Source organism: Dama dama, chromosome 8 (assembly GCF_033118175.1).
Source record: "Dama dama isolate Ldn47 chromosome 8, ASM3311817v1, whole genome shotgun sequence".
Lineage (NCBI taxonomy): Eukaryota > Metazoa > Chordata > Mammalia > Artiodactyla > Cervidae > Dama > Dama dama.
The window spans coordinates 42765979-42782683 of record NC_083688.1 but is presented as its reverse complement, the minus strand read 5'-3'; the positions used below and the strand labels follow the sequence as shown (position 1 = coordinate 42782683).

At 36.4% G+C, this 16705-nt stretch overlaps 1 protein-coding gene across 1 annotated transcript in view; it reads left to right on the top strand.

The window, feature by feature from the left end:
• LOC133060955 (cytochrome P450 20A1) overlaps positions 1 to 1267 on the top strand; it is a 46598-nt gene extending 45331 nt beyond the window's left edge. The window contains exons 12-13 of the mRNA XM_061148965.1: positions 740 to 829; positions 998 to 1267. Of these exons, the coding sequence (XP_061004948.1) occupies positions 740 to 829; positions 998 to 1148 (241 nt within the window). The 3' untranslated portion in view covers positions 1149 to 1267. The remainder of the gene's footprint in view (positions 1 to 739; positions 830 to 997) is intronic.
• Positions 1268 to 16705: the final 15438 nt, after the last annotated feature.

The window sequence follows — 16705 nt, the reverse complement described above, 5'->3', positions numbered from 1 at the left end:
TAAAACTTTTTTTCTGTAGGGTAAAAAATCCTTGGTGATGATGGTTTAGTTTCTAAGTCGTGTCCGACTCGTGCAATCCTGTGGACTGTAGCCTGCCAGGCTCCTCTGTCCATGGGATTCTCCAGGCAGGAATACTGAAGTGAGTTGCCATTTCCTTCACCAGGGGATCTTCCCGATCCAGAAATCAAACCTGGGTCTCCTGCATTGCAGGCAGATGATTTACCAACATTTCCTTCACTTGTTAATAAGTCTGGGCCTCATGTAATATAATTTTGATGTGTATAATTTTAAGTCTGGTGACTTCAATTTTAAGAAATGAAATTTAATTGAAAAGGCAATGTAAAATGCTTTGCATATTGATTCGATGGTCTCATGTAACATATTTTGAACACTCTTAATGTAAATACTCACCAGGTGATTTTGTGTGATTTATCCTTAAATCTCATAAATGATATAAGTGCCTGTTAACACTTTTATTCCTTGATGGTTCTAGAGAAATGTATTTTGCACCTATTGTTTAGAAATAATAAAGTAAGCAAAAAGAGACACATGTTCAGTAGTTTAGGACATAAAAGGTCAAAATGAAATATAATGAAAAAATAAAAAAAATAAATGTAATGTGCCAGCAGTTTCTGTCTTTAGTAGTTTTTACACGGTGTTACACGCCTGTGTCCTTACAGTGTAAACACGTGCCCTGCTGGTGGAGCTCTGTTTGACCAGCCCTGAATCTTCCCTCTAGGTTTCACCCAGAGCGTTTCGATGACGACTCTGCAGTGAGAACTTTCTGCTTGCTTGGATTTTCAGGCGCACGGGAATGCCCAGAGCTGAGGTGAGATGATAAAGGAACACGAAAGATGTCAGACTTTGCACTTAAAATGTTGCTGATCACTGTCGATGAGAATGAACAATCTGCATAAGTTGTATAAACTAAATTTAGACGTGAAACTGTATAAATAATCGTTCGTCTTCGGTAACCCGTCACTCTCTCCCTGCCCAGGTTTGCCTACATGGCGGCCACTGTGCTTCTAAGTGTCCTGCTGAGGAGGCTGCAGCTGCTTTCTGTGCAGGGACAAGTTATTGAAACGAAGTATGAACTGGTAACATCATCCAAAGAGGAAGCCTGGATCACTGTCTCAAAGAGAGATTAAAATTGGATGCATTTAACTTTGTTGAAGAAAATGATCATTTAGAAAATCTGTATTGAATCCTTTTAGAAACCAAGCATCATTGTGTAAAATAAACACCTGTTAATACTTCATCATGTAAATTTGGGTTTTTGTATACCGGAATTTCTTGATGCACCATATACACATATATTCATTGCATCAGTATAGTGATTATTTTAATAGGAGGCCTTCTGCTTTTAACTTTTGTCTTATCACTTTCTGTGCCATTATTTTCATTTTCTTAGCCTTAGTTTGACTTCTAAAATTAATATTCTTGAAGATAAATTATTTTGCACAGTAATATTTTCCAAATATTCATAAAAAAGAAAAATAATATTAACTCCTTTTCATAGTTACAGTAAATCACCTTAAAGGGGGGAAAAAGGACTTGTCATAATTTTATTTATTGGATTAATGTTTTTATTTTCCAAGTATAAATTAATTTGTGTTTAATTTTTGTTATTAGGCTTGAGTAATTCAGTGAATAATTCAGTGAATTTTGTACCTTGTATTTGCTATTGTTGTGCCTTCCCAGACAACAGTGTTCATTTCATGACTTATACATTGCTCATCATTTTGAACAGTTCTGAATCATTTGGAAAATTATATAGTTGTTTTTAAATGTGTTTTGTAATGTCTCTTCTAAGTAGCAAACCAAGAATGAGGCTTGTCTGTCCATTTGTGCTGAAAGTCTTAGTAGCACTATATTATTCCACTAATTATCATTTGTGGAAAAAGCAATTCCTCAATTTATTTATTATGTTATATACTAACCATAATGAACTTATGACTAAGAAATGAGAGAACATTAACTAAAAACCAAATGAAGTTTTAAAAAAAGAAATATGGGTGAAAATATTTGCAATATATATGATAGAAAGGGATAATATCCCATATTACATATAAAAAGCTCATACAAAAAAAAAAGCTCATACAAGTTGGCAAGAAAACATGCAGTAGATAAATGGACAAAACAGCTTCTACTGGGAAATAGCAAATAAGCTTTTAGAAAAATGATCAATCTCATTAGTAAGAATTAGTAAGCAGTACTTCTTTATTGGAGCTTTTTAAAAAATATTTGAATTATTGTTCCAGATTTACATTTTAGTACTGAAAGTTTTATATTTAATACGTTTTTATTGACAGCATTGTATTTTAGTTTTGCTTTCTTTTCCTGGTTATATTGTTCTTGAAGAATTTCTTTTAAATATGTTTTTTTAAAAAGATAACTGGAGCCCATTATACAGAGTGAAGTAAGCCAGAAAGATAAACACCAATACAGTATACTAATGCATATATATGGAATTTAGAAAGATGGTAACGATAACCCTATATGCAAGACAGAAAAAGAGACACAGATGTAAAGAACAGACTTTTGGACTCTATGGGAGAAGGCGAGGGTGGGATGATCTGAGAGAACAGCATCGAAGCATGTATATTATCAAGTGTGAAACAGATAGCCAGTCCAGGTTGGATGCATGAGACAAGCGCTCAGGGCTGGTGCATTGGGAAGACCCAGAGGGATGGGATGGGGAGGGAGGTGGGAGGGGGGATCGGGATGGGGAACACATGTAAATCCATGGCTGATTCATGTCAATGTATGGCAAAAACCACTACAATATTGTAAAGTAATTAGCCTCCAACTAATAAAAATAAATGGAAATTTAAAATAAATAAATAAACTATAACAGACTTTTTAAACAAAAAAAAAATAAAAAGATAACTGTGAAGGAAATATGCCAAGTTCCAGTAGAGAGGAAAGGAAGCATAATGATAAATGTTTGCAAATAGACTTATTATTGACACTGCTGAATTTCTCTTGTAATTTTAAGTTTCAAGAATGTACTCTGGTTAAAGAGTCATTTTATGCTGTGTTTATGGTTATGTGGCTAACATTTCAGACCTAATAATTATGTAGTTAAACATAGAAACTAAGTAATAACTGGATGCTGCCTTTATTTCTGTCAAAAGTATTTAATTTAATAAAAAAATTTTTTTAAAAAGTATTTAATTTATGGGATAATTTGAAAACTTTAAGTGAAATGTAGTCCTAGATCCTAGCATCATGTTGTTTCAATGATGGCATGTTTTAAATTTATTTCCACCTTCATTTTCTATGGCTTAGTTTATACAGAGCATCTTCCTTTATTATCTAAGTACCTTATTTGGCTTTGAAAATGGCAGTGGAAGGTTAGAGGAGGCAGATGATATATAAGCCAAATGTCATTAAAATCAGGTAAGTGGAATTCTAAGTGAGATCAGATCAGCAACAACAGGGTAGCTGAGCCAGAGTCAGGATGTTGCCATATTGCCAATAAATGAAAAGAAACTGTTTAATAATGATTGGATTTGAGGAAAATAGAGGATAGAAGAATCCGTACATAAGCATACTTTATCCAGGGTTATATAACTAATTTGCAACATTAAAAATAAGTCCTCTTCTATAAGATTTTTAAAAAACACTCTTTATCATGTGTAAAATAAGTTATCCATTCACCGTGTTCTTGGCCCTTTGTATTTGTCAAGCGACCTAAATTTTAGTAGCCTCAGTATCACTGATGCTTGTAGCATGTCTCTGGCCGGACTCTCAAGTTTTATAGTTTTTTTAGCTTTTTAAAATCTATCTCTTCACTGATTTTGATCTGCATTCTTTTTGATAGTTCAGAAGTTTATTTTTAAAAACATCAACACAACACATTTCTTATGGCATGAAAGGGCTCTTCCATACTTCGTGCTTATAAAATTCAAAACAGTTCTGTGCATGTGTTTGGGGGAAAAGAAAAACAGTTGTCTGGCCCACAAATGTGCAGTTTTATTTATATGTATATAAATAGATTCTATCTTTATAGATCCAATATCAAAGTTTCATTGGTTTCCTTTGTATTAAAATAGTTTGTACTTTAAGATAAAAGGTTCTGTTTTTATTAGAAAAATATATGGGTTATTGTAGAAAAATCTAGGAAATATAGAAGCACAAAAATAGGAAACTCCATCCCCACTATTTGAACTTAATGAGTGTTCAGCTTCTGAGGTTAATCTTTCTACTCTTTTATCCACCTATACTTTTCACAAATATACCTAAAGTTCTCTCATTTAATATGTTATGAACCAGTAGCGTTTTCTATAACTGAAACATTACTGTTCTCAGAAGTAAATACAGACTTGCCAATTTTTTCTCCCCCTCTTTCTCTTCTCAGATATTGTTATTCTTTTCAGCTTTAAAAATGGCCTTACTTCTCCATCCATTCTATCAAAACAGTTATATATTAATAAACTCAAGCTGCTAAAGTCAAAACATAATGTAGGTACTACAGTGAGCACTTAAAAAATGAAATTGCTCCACTAGCCTAAGAAAAGTTTTTGATATAATTAAGTTGAAATTGGGGTGGCATTTTACCTTTTAAGAGGACATTTTAAGAATCTTTGTTGTCATTTTTGGACTCAGGGAAACATTAACGTTCTTCTCTGAAGACATCTTGATTTTTTTCTTCAGATCCATAAAAAGTACTGTCGCCTGTTATAAAATGTACTTTTTTTTTTTCACATGTGGTTGTGTTGACAGATTGAAAATTGCTTAAAAAAGCATAATTCTACTGAGTGTATAAAAGTGAAGACATGGCCAGTAGAATCAAGGAGTCGTTTGGGAGCTGTGAGAAGACAGCAGCGAGAGAAATGGATGCTATTTCAAGGGTGGGTTTTGATGATGTCAACAAACATGCTAGTAACCTGGTTTTTCTTCTTTGCCACTCCTGTGCCTGTTTCCCAAGCTGCTAAGACCAATGATGAAGGTAGAAGGGGAGGAGTGGGGGGAGACTGTGTCAACAAAGCTGGTACTGTTACTGCGGAAGCCAGAGAACCACACGGCCAGAAGGGCTCCGGACAGTGTTGCTTTGAGTGTGGTGAGTGACGTGCCCTGATAGAAAGGAGCGAGAGGGAAATTTGCTGAAAGTAGAACATGGGGCTGGAGAAAGCATGTGTTACCAACCAACCTCTTTATATACCCATCTCATTTAGTCTTTAGAACATGACTAGGTGCTGCTGGGACTAACTTGAGGTGGATGAACCTAGAGCCTATTATACAGAGTGAAGTAAGAGAAAATCAAATATTGTATATTAATGCATGCATATGGAGTCTAGAAAGATGTTACTGATGAACCTATGGGCAGGGCAGCAACGGAGACACAGATGTAGAGAACAGACATGTGGACACACGGGGGATGGAGTGGGTGGGATGAATTGAGAGAGTGGCATGGGAACATATCCGTTACCATATGTAAAATAGATTCCCTCTGTGACAGAGGGAGCTCAGCCCAGTGCTCTGTGACAGCGCAGAGGGGCGGGATTGGGTGAGAGATGGGAGGTGTGCTCGGGAGGGAGAGGACGTGGGGAGGGGGCTGATGCTTGTTGGTGATGTGTGGCAGAGGCCAACACAATATTGTAAAGCAGTTGTCCTCCAATTAAAAAATATTGAGAAAGAAGAATGGAACTGGAGGAATCAACCTGCCTGACTTCAGGCTCTACTACAAAGCCACAGTCATCAAGACAGTATGGTACTGGCACAAGGACAGAAACATAGATCAATGGAACAGAATAGAAAGCCCAGAGATAAATCCACAAACCTATGGACACCTTATCTTCGACAAAGGAGGCAAGAATATACAATGGAGAAAAGACATCTTTAACAAGTGGTGCTGGGAAAACTGGTCAACCACTTGTTTTTTTTTTTTTTTTTAATTATTTTTTTTTTTTTTTCCAGTGGGTTTTGTCATACATTGATATGAATCAGCCATGGATTTACATGTATTCCCAATCCCGATGGTCAACCACTTGTTAAAGAATGAAACTAGAACACTCTAACACCATACACAAAAATAAACTCAAAATGGATTAAAGATCTAAATGTAAGACCGGAAACTATAAAACTCCTAGAGGAGAACATAGGCAAAAGACTCTCCGACATAAACCACAGTGGGATCCTCTATGACCCACCTCCCAGAATATTGGAAATAAAAGCAAAAATAAGCAAATGGGACCTAATTAAACTTAAAAGCTTTTGCACAACAAAGGAAACTACAAGCAAGGTGAAAAGACAGCCTTCAGAATGGGAGAAAATAATAGTAAACGAAGCAACAGACAAAGTCTCAAAAGTATACAAGCAACTCCTGCAGTTCAATTCCAGAAAAATAAACGACCCAATCAAAAAATGGGCCAAAGAACTAAACAGACATTTCTCCAAAGAAGACATACAGATGGCTAACAAACACAGGAAAACATGCTCAACATCACTCATCAGAGAAGTGCAAATCAAAACCACAATGAGGTACCATTACACGCCAGTCAGGATGGCTGCTATCCAAAAGTTTACAAGCAATAAATGCTGGAGAGGGTGTGGAGGAAAGGGAACCCTCTTACACTGTTGGTGAATGCAAACTAGTACAGCCGCTATGGAAAACAGTGTGGAGATTTCTTAAAAACTGGAAATAGAACTGCCATATGACCCAGCAATCCCACTCCTGGGCATACACACCGAGGAAACCAGAACTGAAAGAGACACGTGCACCCCAATGTTCATTGCAGCACTGTTTATACTAGCCAGGACATGGAAGCAACCTAGATGCCCATCAGCCGAAGAATGGATAAGAAAGCTGTGGTACATATACACCATGGAATATTACTCAGCCATTAAAAAGAATACATTTGAATCAGTTCTAATGAGGTGGATGAAACTGGAGCCCGTTATACAGAGTGAAGTAAACCAGAAAGAAAAACACCAAAATATACGGAATTTAGAAAGATGGTAACGATAACCCTATATGCAAGACAGAAAAAGAGACACAGATGTAAAGAACAGACTTTTGGACTCTGCGGGAGAAGGCGAGGGTGGGATGATCTGAGAGAATAGCATTGAAACATGTATATTATCAAGTGTGAAATAGATCGCCAGTCCAGGTTTGATGCATGAGACAAGTGCTCAGGGCTGGGGCACTGGGATGACCCAGAGGGATGAGATGGGGAGAGAGGTGGGAGAGGGCTTCAGGATGGAGAACACATGTAAATCCATGGCTGATTCATGTCAATGTATGGCAAAAACCACTACAATATTGTAAAGTAATTAGCCTCCAACTAATATAAATAAATGAAAAAAACAAAAAATAGTTCTTCATTCTTGCAAGAAGAAACCGAACTGTAAATGAAGATAGCAAATACTAGCTAAGAAACACTGAGAGATCTAAACTTCAGATTATCTTAATATCTTCAGTGGGGTGTAGTGGGGTTTTATTCTTAAGAGAGAAGCAGTAATTTCAAATGATGTACAGTTTATAAAAGAGTAATGTAACAGTGGTATTAAAAGAACTCTCAAAACTAATACTGCCAACTCAATTACCGTTTGTGCAACTGTTTAAGTTTTTTCCCTGTTCCCACATATGTTTATTTTTACCCATTGTGGTCAGAACAACATAGTCTACTTTTTGTTTAATACATTTCAAACATTTTCTTTTGTTACTTCATTTTTGTAAGGTCTTGTTTGGGGGGGGGTAGACTTTGAAAGTAGAAATTAATTTTATATTTGATTTATAAAATTTTATGCCATTGAGTGACTGGATAATTGTAAAGTTTGAGCTTGAAGCGATTTTATAAAATATCCAGACAATAAACAAAAAGGCAGGAAATGACATTCCTTCTTCCAGCATGCTTCCCATTCAGGCAGTTTATGGTTTGGTGGCTGTCTTTCTTCAGATTGGAATCAGATCTTGTTATAGCATGGAAAACGTACCAGGAATAAATAAATCACCAACAATCCTGTCTGGTAGTTTTTTTAAAAAAAACAAAACTTGGTTTTATGTATGTCTAAAATACTTGCAAATTCTTGTTTTAATTTTTAACACTTAATGGTAAAAATTAAGCTGTGTTACCCCACCATGGTAACTATCATGGATAAAGTTGTAAGGTGCCTGTCTCCAAATGGCAATCAGTAAATATTTTTGAATAAATGAATGAAATCTTTATTGAGGTTTTCTGTGCACATACAGGAAATTATTAAAGTTACTTAATAGTTGAAAAAGAAAACCAAACTACTTCTAAAGCTAATATATTTTGTGATGTGATTGCTGGAAGTATTTAAGAAGATGTTGTATGGACATCTTTCAGTGGTGTCTGTATTAAGTGTGAACATAGATTTATAATCAACTATAGTTTTACAAAGTATCAACCAGAATAGTTGGTAAGCAAGTAGATCTTTGTTCCTTCTATATCTTATCATCAGATTATCATTAAACTAGGAAATATGTAAGGGTCAGAGTTCTTTATTAGGTTAGCAAGAGCATTATTTCCCAAAGTGTCTCATGGTACCCTATCCTATGAGATACTCTGAGAAAAAGTTTCCTTGATCATATTTATTCTCAGATTGTGTATGTATGTTCTTTCTCAGACACCTGTAATGCATATTATATTGGAAGAGCTGAGAAGTTCTCATGTAAGGAAACCTATTTTGACTTGATGTATCACTGAATGTTCCAACTGTATTTGATGAAGGTACCCCTTTACAGGTTACACCTATTATCCTGAAAAACTGGTGTTTCATGGGGATGTATTTCATGGAGAATCTGGTATTTCATGGAGATCATTTTTGTCCAAAATGATCTATATAGACAAGTAGGAACATCTGTCTTCACTAGTTCTTTAATATGTGCATGGTCCAGAAATTCTCCAGGCTAGGAGTGACCTAGTCATTCCAATTCACCTGAATTCCATATTCTCTCACTCCTTACCTCTACTATTTCTCCTTGTTAGAGCTCTCGTACTCTGCTGACTCTCTCCTCATGACTTCCATTTCTGTCTAAAGAAATGTGAACCCTTTAGTCAGGCAACATTTTTCATTGGTCCCTTCCTGCATGCCAGATCTTATGCCAGATGCTGGGGATATAGCAGTGAGCTAAACAGACTTGGAACTTATTGTGTTCTCTGTCTTCTGTGCTTCACCCCAGGAGGAAGAACCCCAAAGTCTCATGTGCCAAAGCTTAACTTTGGAGCACTTGAGCTCTCTAGGTCCTCGGTTTGGAAGCAACTCAAAGACCCTCCAGGTTAGTGGCTGAGAGGGACAGAAGAAGGAACTTGTAGCTGACTACATGATAAAGAATAGAAGGCTTCCGCTACAGGTACAAGGAGGGAAGAAGCACAAGGAGCTGTTGGGAGTCAAACCATTATTTTTGTTATTTTTAGTTTATCAGCAAGAGAATTACACTACATATCTTACCAAGGAAAACTGTCAACATTGATGATGAATAGGAATACTGGAGATCATTTAGAGTGAGGAGAAACAAAGCTAGGAATTGGTTTGACTCGGTTAAAGAGAGATTTTTGTCCAAATTTCTATGCATTGCTCAATTATACTGCAGCACTAAGTGGTTTATCTTTTATGATTTGTTGTTTGTACGGTAAGGTCATCAGCTAATAGATAATTAATTTTTAGAGCTTAAAAGGATGTTGTAGAGATTACATGGCAACCTGCTCACAGTTTAAAATTTTGGAGGGAGAAACCTAGAGCCTCTGGGAGTAGAAGAGTAATATTGGGCTTTCATTTTGGATTTTCTCATAGCTTTCTGAAGACAGGTGCTTAAATCAGTGCTGCTATTATATTCGCAGGGATTTTGTTAAGCTTTCAAGAAGGTGTAGATTCAGAAGGAATTGGGAAAAAAATTTTTTTAATATTCTTGATGCAGAGCCTTTGAGGGAGATGCAAATGTGTTTTGAATGTTAAACTTACTTAGATTTAAAAATACATATCTTCAAGCAAAGTTGCCATGACAACCTTTCTTAATGTGTGTATAAAATTTATGTCTGTCTCTGAGATTTTCATCTTTCCCAATACAGGGTTTAATCACAAGAGTTGGGCACTGTGGTATATTTCTAGCTAGATGATGACCTGTGAGAATTATGTAATTTTGGGAGATGCAAATCAAGTATTACAGCAGTTGTATAGCATGGTGATCCCACCAAGGTAAATTTCATCTTGTTCTCTCCATGATCAGAGATTGATCTGGCCTGAAACCTAAGCTGAAATTCTGGATGCAAATAGAACCATGCGTCTGTTCTGAGTTTCTGTTTTTTTGTATTTAGAGGACTTGTAGGAGAGCCCTTGGTAGTGTGGGAAATTTTGTACTAAATCTCTTGGATAACCCCCCAAACTGATCCCGTCTCTTTGGGATCATTAAATCTAATCCATAGTTGATAGCATAGGTTGACTCAGAACCACAAGAGGCATCTCTGCAATGGCCAGGCATGTGCACAGAGAAACTGCGGAGACTCCTGGCCTGAACTCCAGGCCAGCAATGCTAGAGAGATACTATTATCAGATCTCTTCACTTCCTCTTACTTCACTTCAGATACCCTTGTCTGTCAGGCTCTCTTTTGCATGTCAGGGGCCAGGAGAAGACTGCTAGGATTTTGGACACCCAAAGTTTGGAAGAAAGGAATTCTCATTCTTAGTTCTGGAAATACGAATTTATTTAGCAATGGAACAAGGAGGTGGTCACTGGTGCCTTTTAGTAACTATGACTTGAACTTAACTCTTGACATGGCTACTTGAGGTTTTGAGATGCTTGCAAAAGAGCTGTTATGTTTTATATTTTAGTTCTTCCGTAGGACAGTCAAGAACCCCTGAAAGTAATCAATTAAGGTGAGGTTAGAAGTATCATCTACTAATGTGCTAGCTTTGATTTAGTCTTATAGACGTTGTAAAACTATGTTACATTTAAGAGAACCCATGGATATGTTCTAATCCAATACCCTTATAAAAGGGGAAAATCAAAGCTGAGACAACTGATTTTATATGAGAGTTTGCCCATACTAGTACAGTTTCTTTTTTCAAACTTTTTCCAAATGTGATTTCCTTTTGATTTTATCTTATTCTCTAAAGGATGAATTTAAAACCAAGGAAAGGACCCCTAAACAAAAACTGCCTAATTTAGTATACTATGCTATTGATAACTGGGAGAAATAGGATAATCATCTCCTAAAAACAAACACTTAAAAACAGTTGTCCTGGGACTTCCCTGATGGTCCAGTGGTTAAGACTCTGCTTCCAGTGCAGGGGGCAAGAGTTCAATCCCTGGTCAGGGAACTAAGATCCCATATGCTCTGTAGATAGCCAGAAGATAAAAATAAATCAAAGAATAATAAAGTAATTTAAAAAAAAAACAAAAAAAACAGTTGTCCTATCTGTGAATGGGCCATGTTATGACATTTATAAAGGTTTGGGGGTTTATTTTATAAGAGGCACAATCAGGGCTAGCTACATAATTTGTATGCTCAGTGCAAAATGAAAATGTGGGGTCTTAGCTGGCAATGAAGTCAATCTGTCCTCACATGAGTCGCTCCTGTAACCCATGGTTGATGAGAGGGTGACCCCCAAGGGACTGAAGTCCCCATGCTGGGACAGTGTTTACCTGAATTGGGATAGGCAAAGAAGCCCCATCTGGTGAAAATGCTGGGGTGGGGCCAGCCCAAGGCGGACATGACTTTTTGCCCTGCCACCTGCTCCCAGGCCCCCCACTGGAGGGTGACGTGGCAGAAAGTGGGCCTCCCTCATCAGCTCTCCTGCTAACGCAGTCTTACTGCTGCTCTGGGTAGAAAGCAGCCATGGGAGTTAATGGGTGGGGATGGGGAGAGGGAGGCCAGGCAGGGTCCAGGGCCCCAGGAAGCTGGTAACAGAACATGTCTAGGGAGGCAAGGAAGTAAGCTCTAAGTCCCTAGTATATACTCCAGGGTCCCACTGGACTTCATTTACAAAATACAAATTCACAAGTAAAATGTGAGAATTTCGCTGCAGTGCCCTCTCAGTATCATACCCCAGCATGGGGTCCTTCTGATCTGTGGGCCTCTGAGGGACTGCACTGGTTGCAGCCCATGAAACCAGCCCTGGGCACATCTCTCCTTTTACATCATTGAACTGTGACTCAGTGGTTTTTAAGCACTGTGTTTTCTGGTTTATGCCAGTCGTTCTTGCAAATGTCCATAAATGTCTTTTTTATGATTTATCATCAAGCGATTTAAGCCTCTCTAGGATGTCTTAAAATTATTTACAAAATAAACAACAAATAGATGCCAAACTTAAAAGCAATTTCCTAATACACATTTTTATTAAAGTTGCAAAAGTGATCCAGTACACTAATAGTGGATTAAATCTTAAACCCCGTTTAAACTCCTGTTTCCTATATTTTAATCATAATTGCTAAACATTTTTTTCTGCTGGAAGATAAAGTGGGATTTTTCCCCTGAAATAATCAACATAAAACCCTATGAAATGTTTCAATGATATGAGTCATTCACTTATTCATATGGTTGGACATCTAGATAATAGGAATCTGGGAGAAATACATTGTTAATTCTTGTGGAGGAGGAAGTAGAAAATCCTACCAGTATATTTTAAGTGTAGTTAAATTCAGCATTCCTTTCCATTTTAAAATACCAAAATTATTCTCTTCTAGTCCTTTCTTTCCAAGAGGCTACATAAAATTACTTTGACAAAGAGAATCATGAGTCACTTTTTTGCTGTTAACCTCTTTTACATTCCATTTCATGAACATAGCAATCAGTGGTGAACAGTATTCTTATTCTTATTCTTAGCAACCTTGTACTATACATGTGAGTCTTGTTAACATATACCATGGTGTTTAGTTAGAAATTTTGTCAAAGTATAACCTATTTGTTTGCAATATTACCGAAACTGAAAGGAAATATTGTTATTAAAAAAAGTTAGCAGCTTTGGAAATTATACATGCTTCAGTGAATATTCAGTATACAGGTTCTAGTGGTATTAATGCATAATCAGAAAAACTGGTACCTTTCAAACTCTTAGCAATTAATGTTATTAAGGGAAGTATTCAGTTCAGTTCAGTTCAGTCGCTCAGTCGTGTCCGACTCTTTGCAACCCCATGAACAGCAGCACGCCAGGCCTCCCTGTCCATCACCAACTCCCGGAATCCACCCAAACCCATGTCCATTGAGTTGGTGATGCCATCCAACCATCTCATCCTCTGTTGTCCCCTCCTCCTCCTCCTAGTTATCAGTAATAAAAACCTAGTTAGTACATTTTGAGACTTGACACTCTATTAAACTTTAACAAAATTTAAGACAAAGTGTGAACAAAAGTAGCTAATTTGAGAAATCCAGTTTTTTTGACCTGATTGGTGATCTATTCTGTTATAGGAAACAATGATCTATTTTATGCTTTAGGTCTGAAATTTACATGTTTCTTGTGTGTGTGTTGGCGGGGGGGACATGTAAAGCCAATTTCAGTGGAAACTAAAGATTTGAGGAATTTGTATTCTTCAAAAACATACCTTTCAAGATCAGTTACCTACCCCATTGGTTATATCTATGAAGTGAAGTGAAGTGAAATCGCTCAGTCGTGTCCAACTCTTTGTGACCCCATGGGCTGTAGCCCACCAGGTTCCTTGGTCCATGGGATTTTCCAGGCATGAATACTGGAGTGGGTTGCCATTTCCTTCTCCCGGGGATCTTCCCGACCGAGGGATCGAACCCAGGTCTCCCACATTGTAGGCAGACGCTTTACCGTCTGAGCTACCATAGAGTAGTTGGTTATATCTATACACAGAGATATATTATCATGGAAGAATTTCAGGTTTGTATTGTCCATTCTCATAATTTAATGGGAAAAAACATCTTATTTTTCACAGGGGAGGGAGCTATTTTGTGGTCTATCACAGGAAACTATTAGGATTCTAAATATTTAAATATAATCCTTTCAGGTTTTATCTTGGGATATATGTTATTTCCTCTCTTTCTAAGAGTAATTTCTTCTTGAAAAATGCTTTTTATTGGTTGTTGGGTAGTGTGAGGGGATTATTGTTGATTTTGTTAGATTTGCTAACAATATTGTGGTTATGTGGCAAAATACCCTTTTTTTTTGGAAATTTGTAATAAAGCATTTAGGAGTTAAATGTCATGATTACTATAATTTTATTTAAAATTATTTAGCATAAGAATAATATTTCATGAAGTAAAATAGAAGCTATTTGTTACAATTAGTCAATGGATATTTGTGTCATAATTACACCATTTTCCATACTGTATATTTGTAATTTCCAAAATAGACAAAAAATGACTTTCAGTACAAATGAAAATATATGTTTGAGACTTGTGGACTATTGACTTCCTGAAAATGGGAGGGGATTTTTTTATTCTTACAGACTAATTTCGGAGAATGTGTATTCTTTCCAATCATTTTTAACTTACTTCTTAAAATGTGCATTCATACAGTTACAAAGCATGGGAAACTCTATTACACAGTAAGGCTTAAAAAAAATAGTTTGGTACACTTTAAACCATTAAATAAATATCCCTAAAATTGAGACCAAGATTTAAATAACTAAAACTGAGACCAAAATTTCATATGATAAAGTGTGCCTAAAAATATAAGGCTTAGATCCCAGTCATTTATTTTTTTTATTACATATAGAAAATTTGTTTCAAAGATTTAGTATGTTCAAATTATATGCACTTGGTATTAAAATTTTCAGTAGTCTTAAATTAAAACTGTAAAATATATAAAAATGTGTATGAACATATTAATCACTGATAACTATGTTTCTTGTTTGGGGTAAGAATGGGAAGTAAGTTAACCATGTCATTGCTTGAGTAAAAAACTCTGCTTTGCATTTCTCCTGATTATTACTATGTAATATATCAAACAGGGGACTTAATTACTTAAAAAGGAATTCTTTTAAATTTCATTGAAATATACATTCGTTGAATTGTATATGCACATATATATCAACTATTGCCTGATAAAGTTATATAGCAGCTAGAAAACTAGTTTTGAGATTCTCAAGGTAAAGAAAGAAAACAGTCCAAAGTATCTTCATGAAGAGTGCTTCCCTGGTGGCTCAGCAGTATAAGGCCCCACCTGCCATGCAGGAGACACAGGAGATGCAGGTTCGATCGCTGGGTGGGGAAGATCCCCTGGAGAAGGAAATGGCAACCCACTCCAGTATTTTTGCCTGGGAAGTCCCATGGACAGAGGAGCCTAGCAGGTTACAGTCCAGGGGGTCACAAAACAGTCAGACTCGACTTAAGTCACTCAACAACAATAAATCTTAATGAAGAAGAATGGCATTCTTATTTAATAGTTTCCAAACATTTAAGGCAAAACCAGGAAGTTCTGTTGTGTGTAAATGAAACAGATGGTATTATTCTTTAGGTGCCATAAATGCTATTTGTTCTTTAATCTTTTAAAATGTATGAGAAAATACAATAATGTTAAGTACTAATTAATACTCAGTGCTATGGATTTTAAAGCTGGTAGGTTGATGTCATTTAGAAGTTTCTGTTGTTTCCTGTTTAGTTGCTAAGTCATGTCTGACTCTTTGTGATCCCGTGGACTGTAGCCATCCAGGCTTCTCTGTCCATGGGATTTCCCAAGCAAGAACCCTAGAGTGGGTTCCGGTTTCCTTCTCCAGGGGATCTTCCTGACCCAGGGATCGAATCTGTGTCTCCTGTGTCTACTGCATTGGCAGGCAGATTCTTTACTGAGCCACCTGGAAAGAGAGACTGATAATCTGGAGAAAAACAGATTTACTGATGAAAGCAGTGTTTATAATGAATTATCATGTCAGTGTGCAGGAAAAATCTGAGGGGGAAGTCCAAAGTGAATGGACACATCTTCTAGATGTAAGAGAAGCAATTGTAAGCAAATTTGTTTACTTAGAACCCATACTTTAAGGCAATATATTATTGTGCTTTACCTTAATTTTCTCATTTAGGAGTGATATACATCCAGAGAATTCCACAGTATCTTTATTTCAGCAGAAGAATTTGACACTTTTTCACCAGTTATGTGATCATGATGAAATATTTGATAAACGTGAGTCCTTTAAGGTACAATCACAACTGGCCCAATTCAAGGTATATTGATTGTGGCTCTAACCAACTAAGTCAGTCTTATAGGGCCAAGCCATTAGGCCCTCTTCTTGGCCTTGATTTATTCAACATTCTTATTAAAGGCAATAATGCACCCCAAAGTCTTGCTTATTAAATGTGTAGATGATGTGAATCAAGATTATTTAAATAGATGGTAATGAGGATTTAAATTTGGTGAAAAGTCAAGGCACAATTAATTGGAAATAAATATTAGGACCTGCAGTTTGATTTTTAAAAAATCAACTGCACTCAGCATGACTGGGTTAATATATTAAAAAATCTACAAAATTTTAAATGCTTACTTTGAAGCAAATTGGTGATAAAATTACTTAAAAATGTTGTCTTGGGCTGCATTAATAAAAGTGTTCTTTCTTTTTTTTCTTTTTTATAAGTGTTCTTTCTGATTTGGGGAGATAATAGCCTTACTGGTCTCTTAGAAAAATAATCCATACTCATTTTAGAAAAGCTAAGAGGAGCAAGAACAAACGCCCTACAATCGCACCAATTATATATGCATACGTGACGCATGTAGTTTTTATAGATTTTGTAGTTGTCTTTTTTACTGAAATGACCTTGGTGGCCACAGAAGTGTATATTTA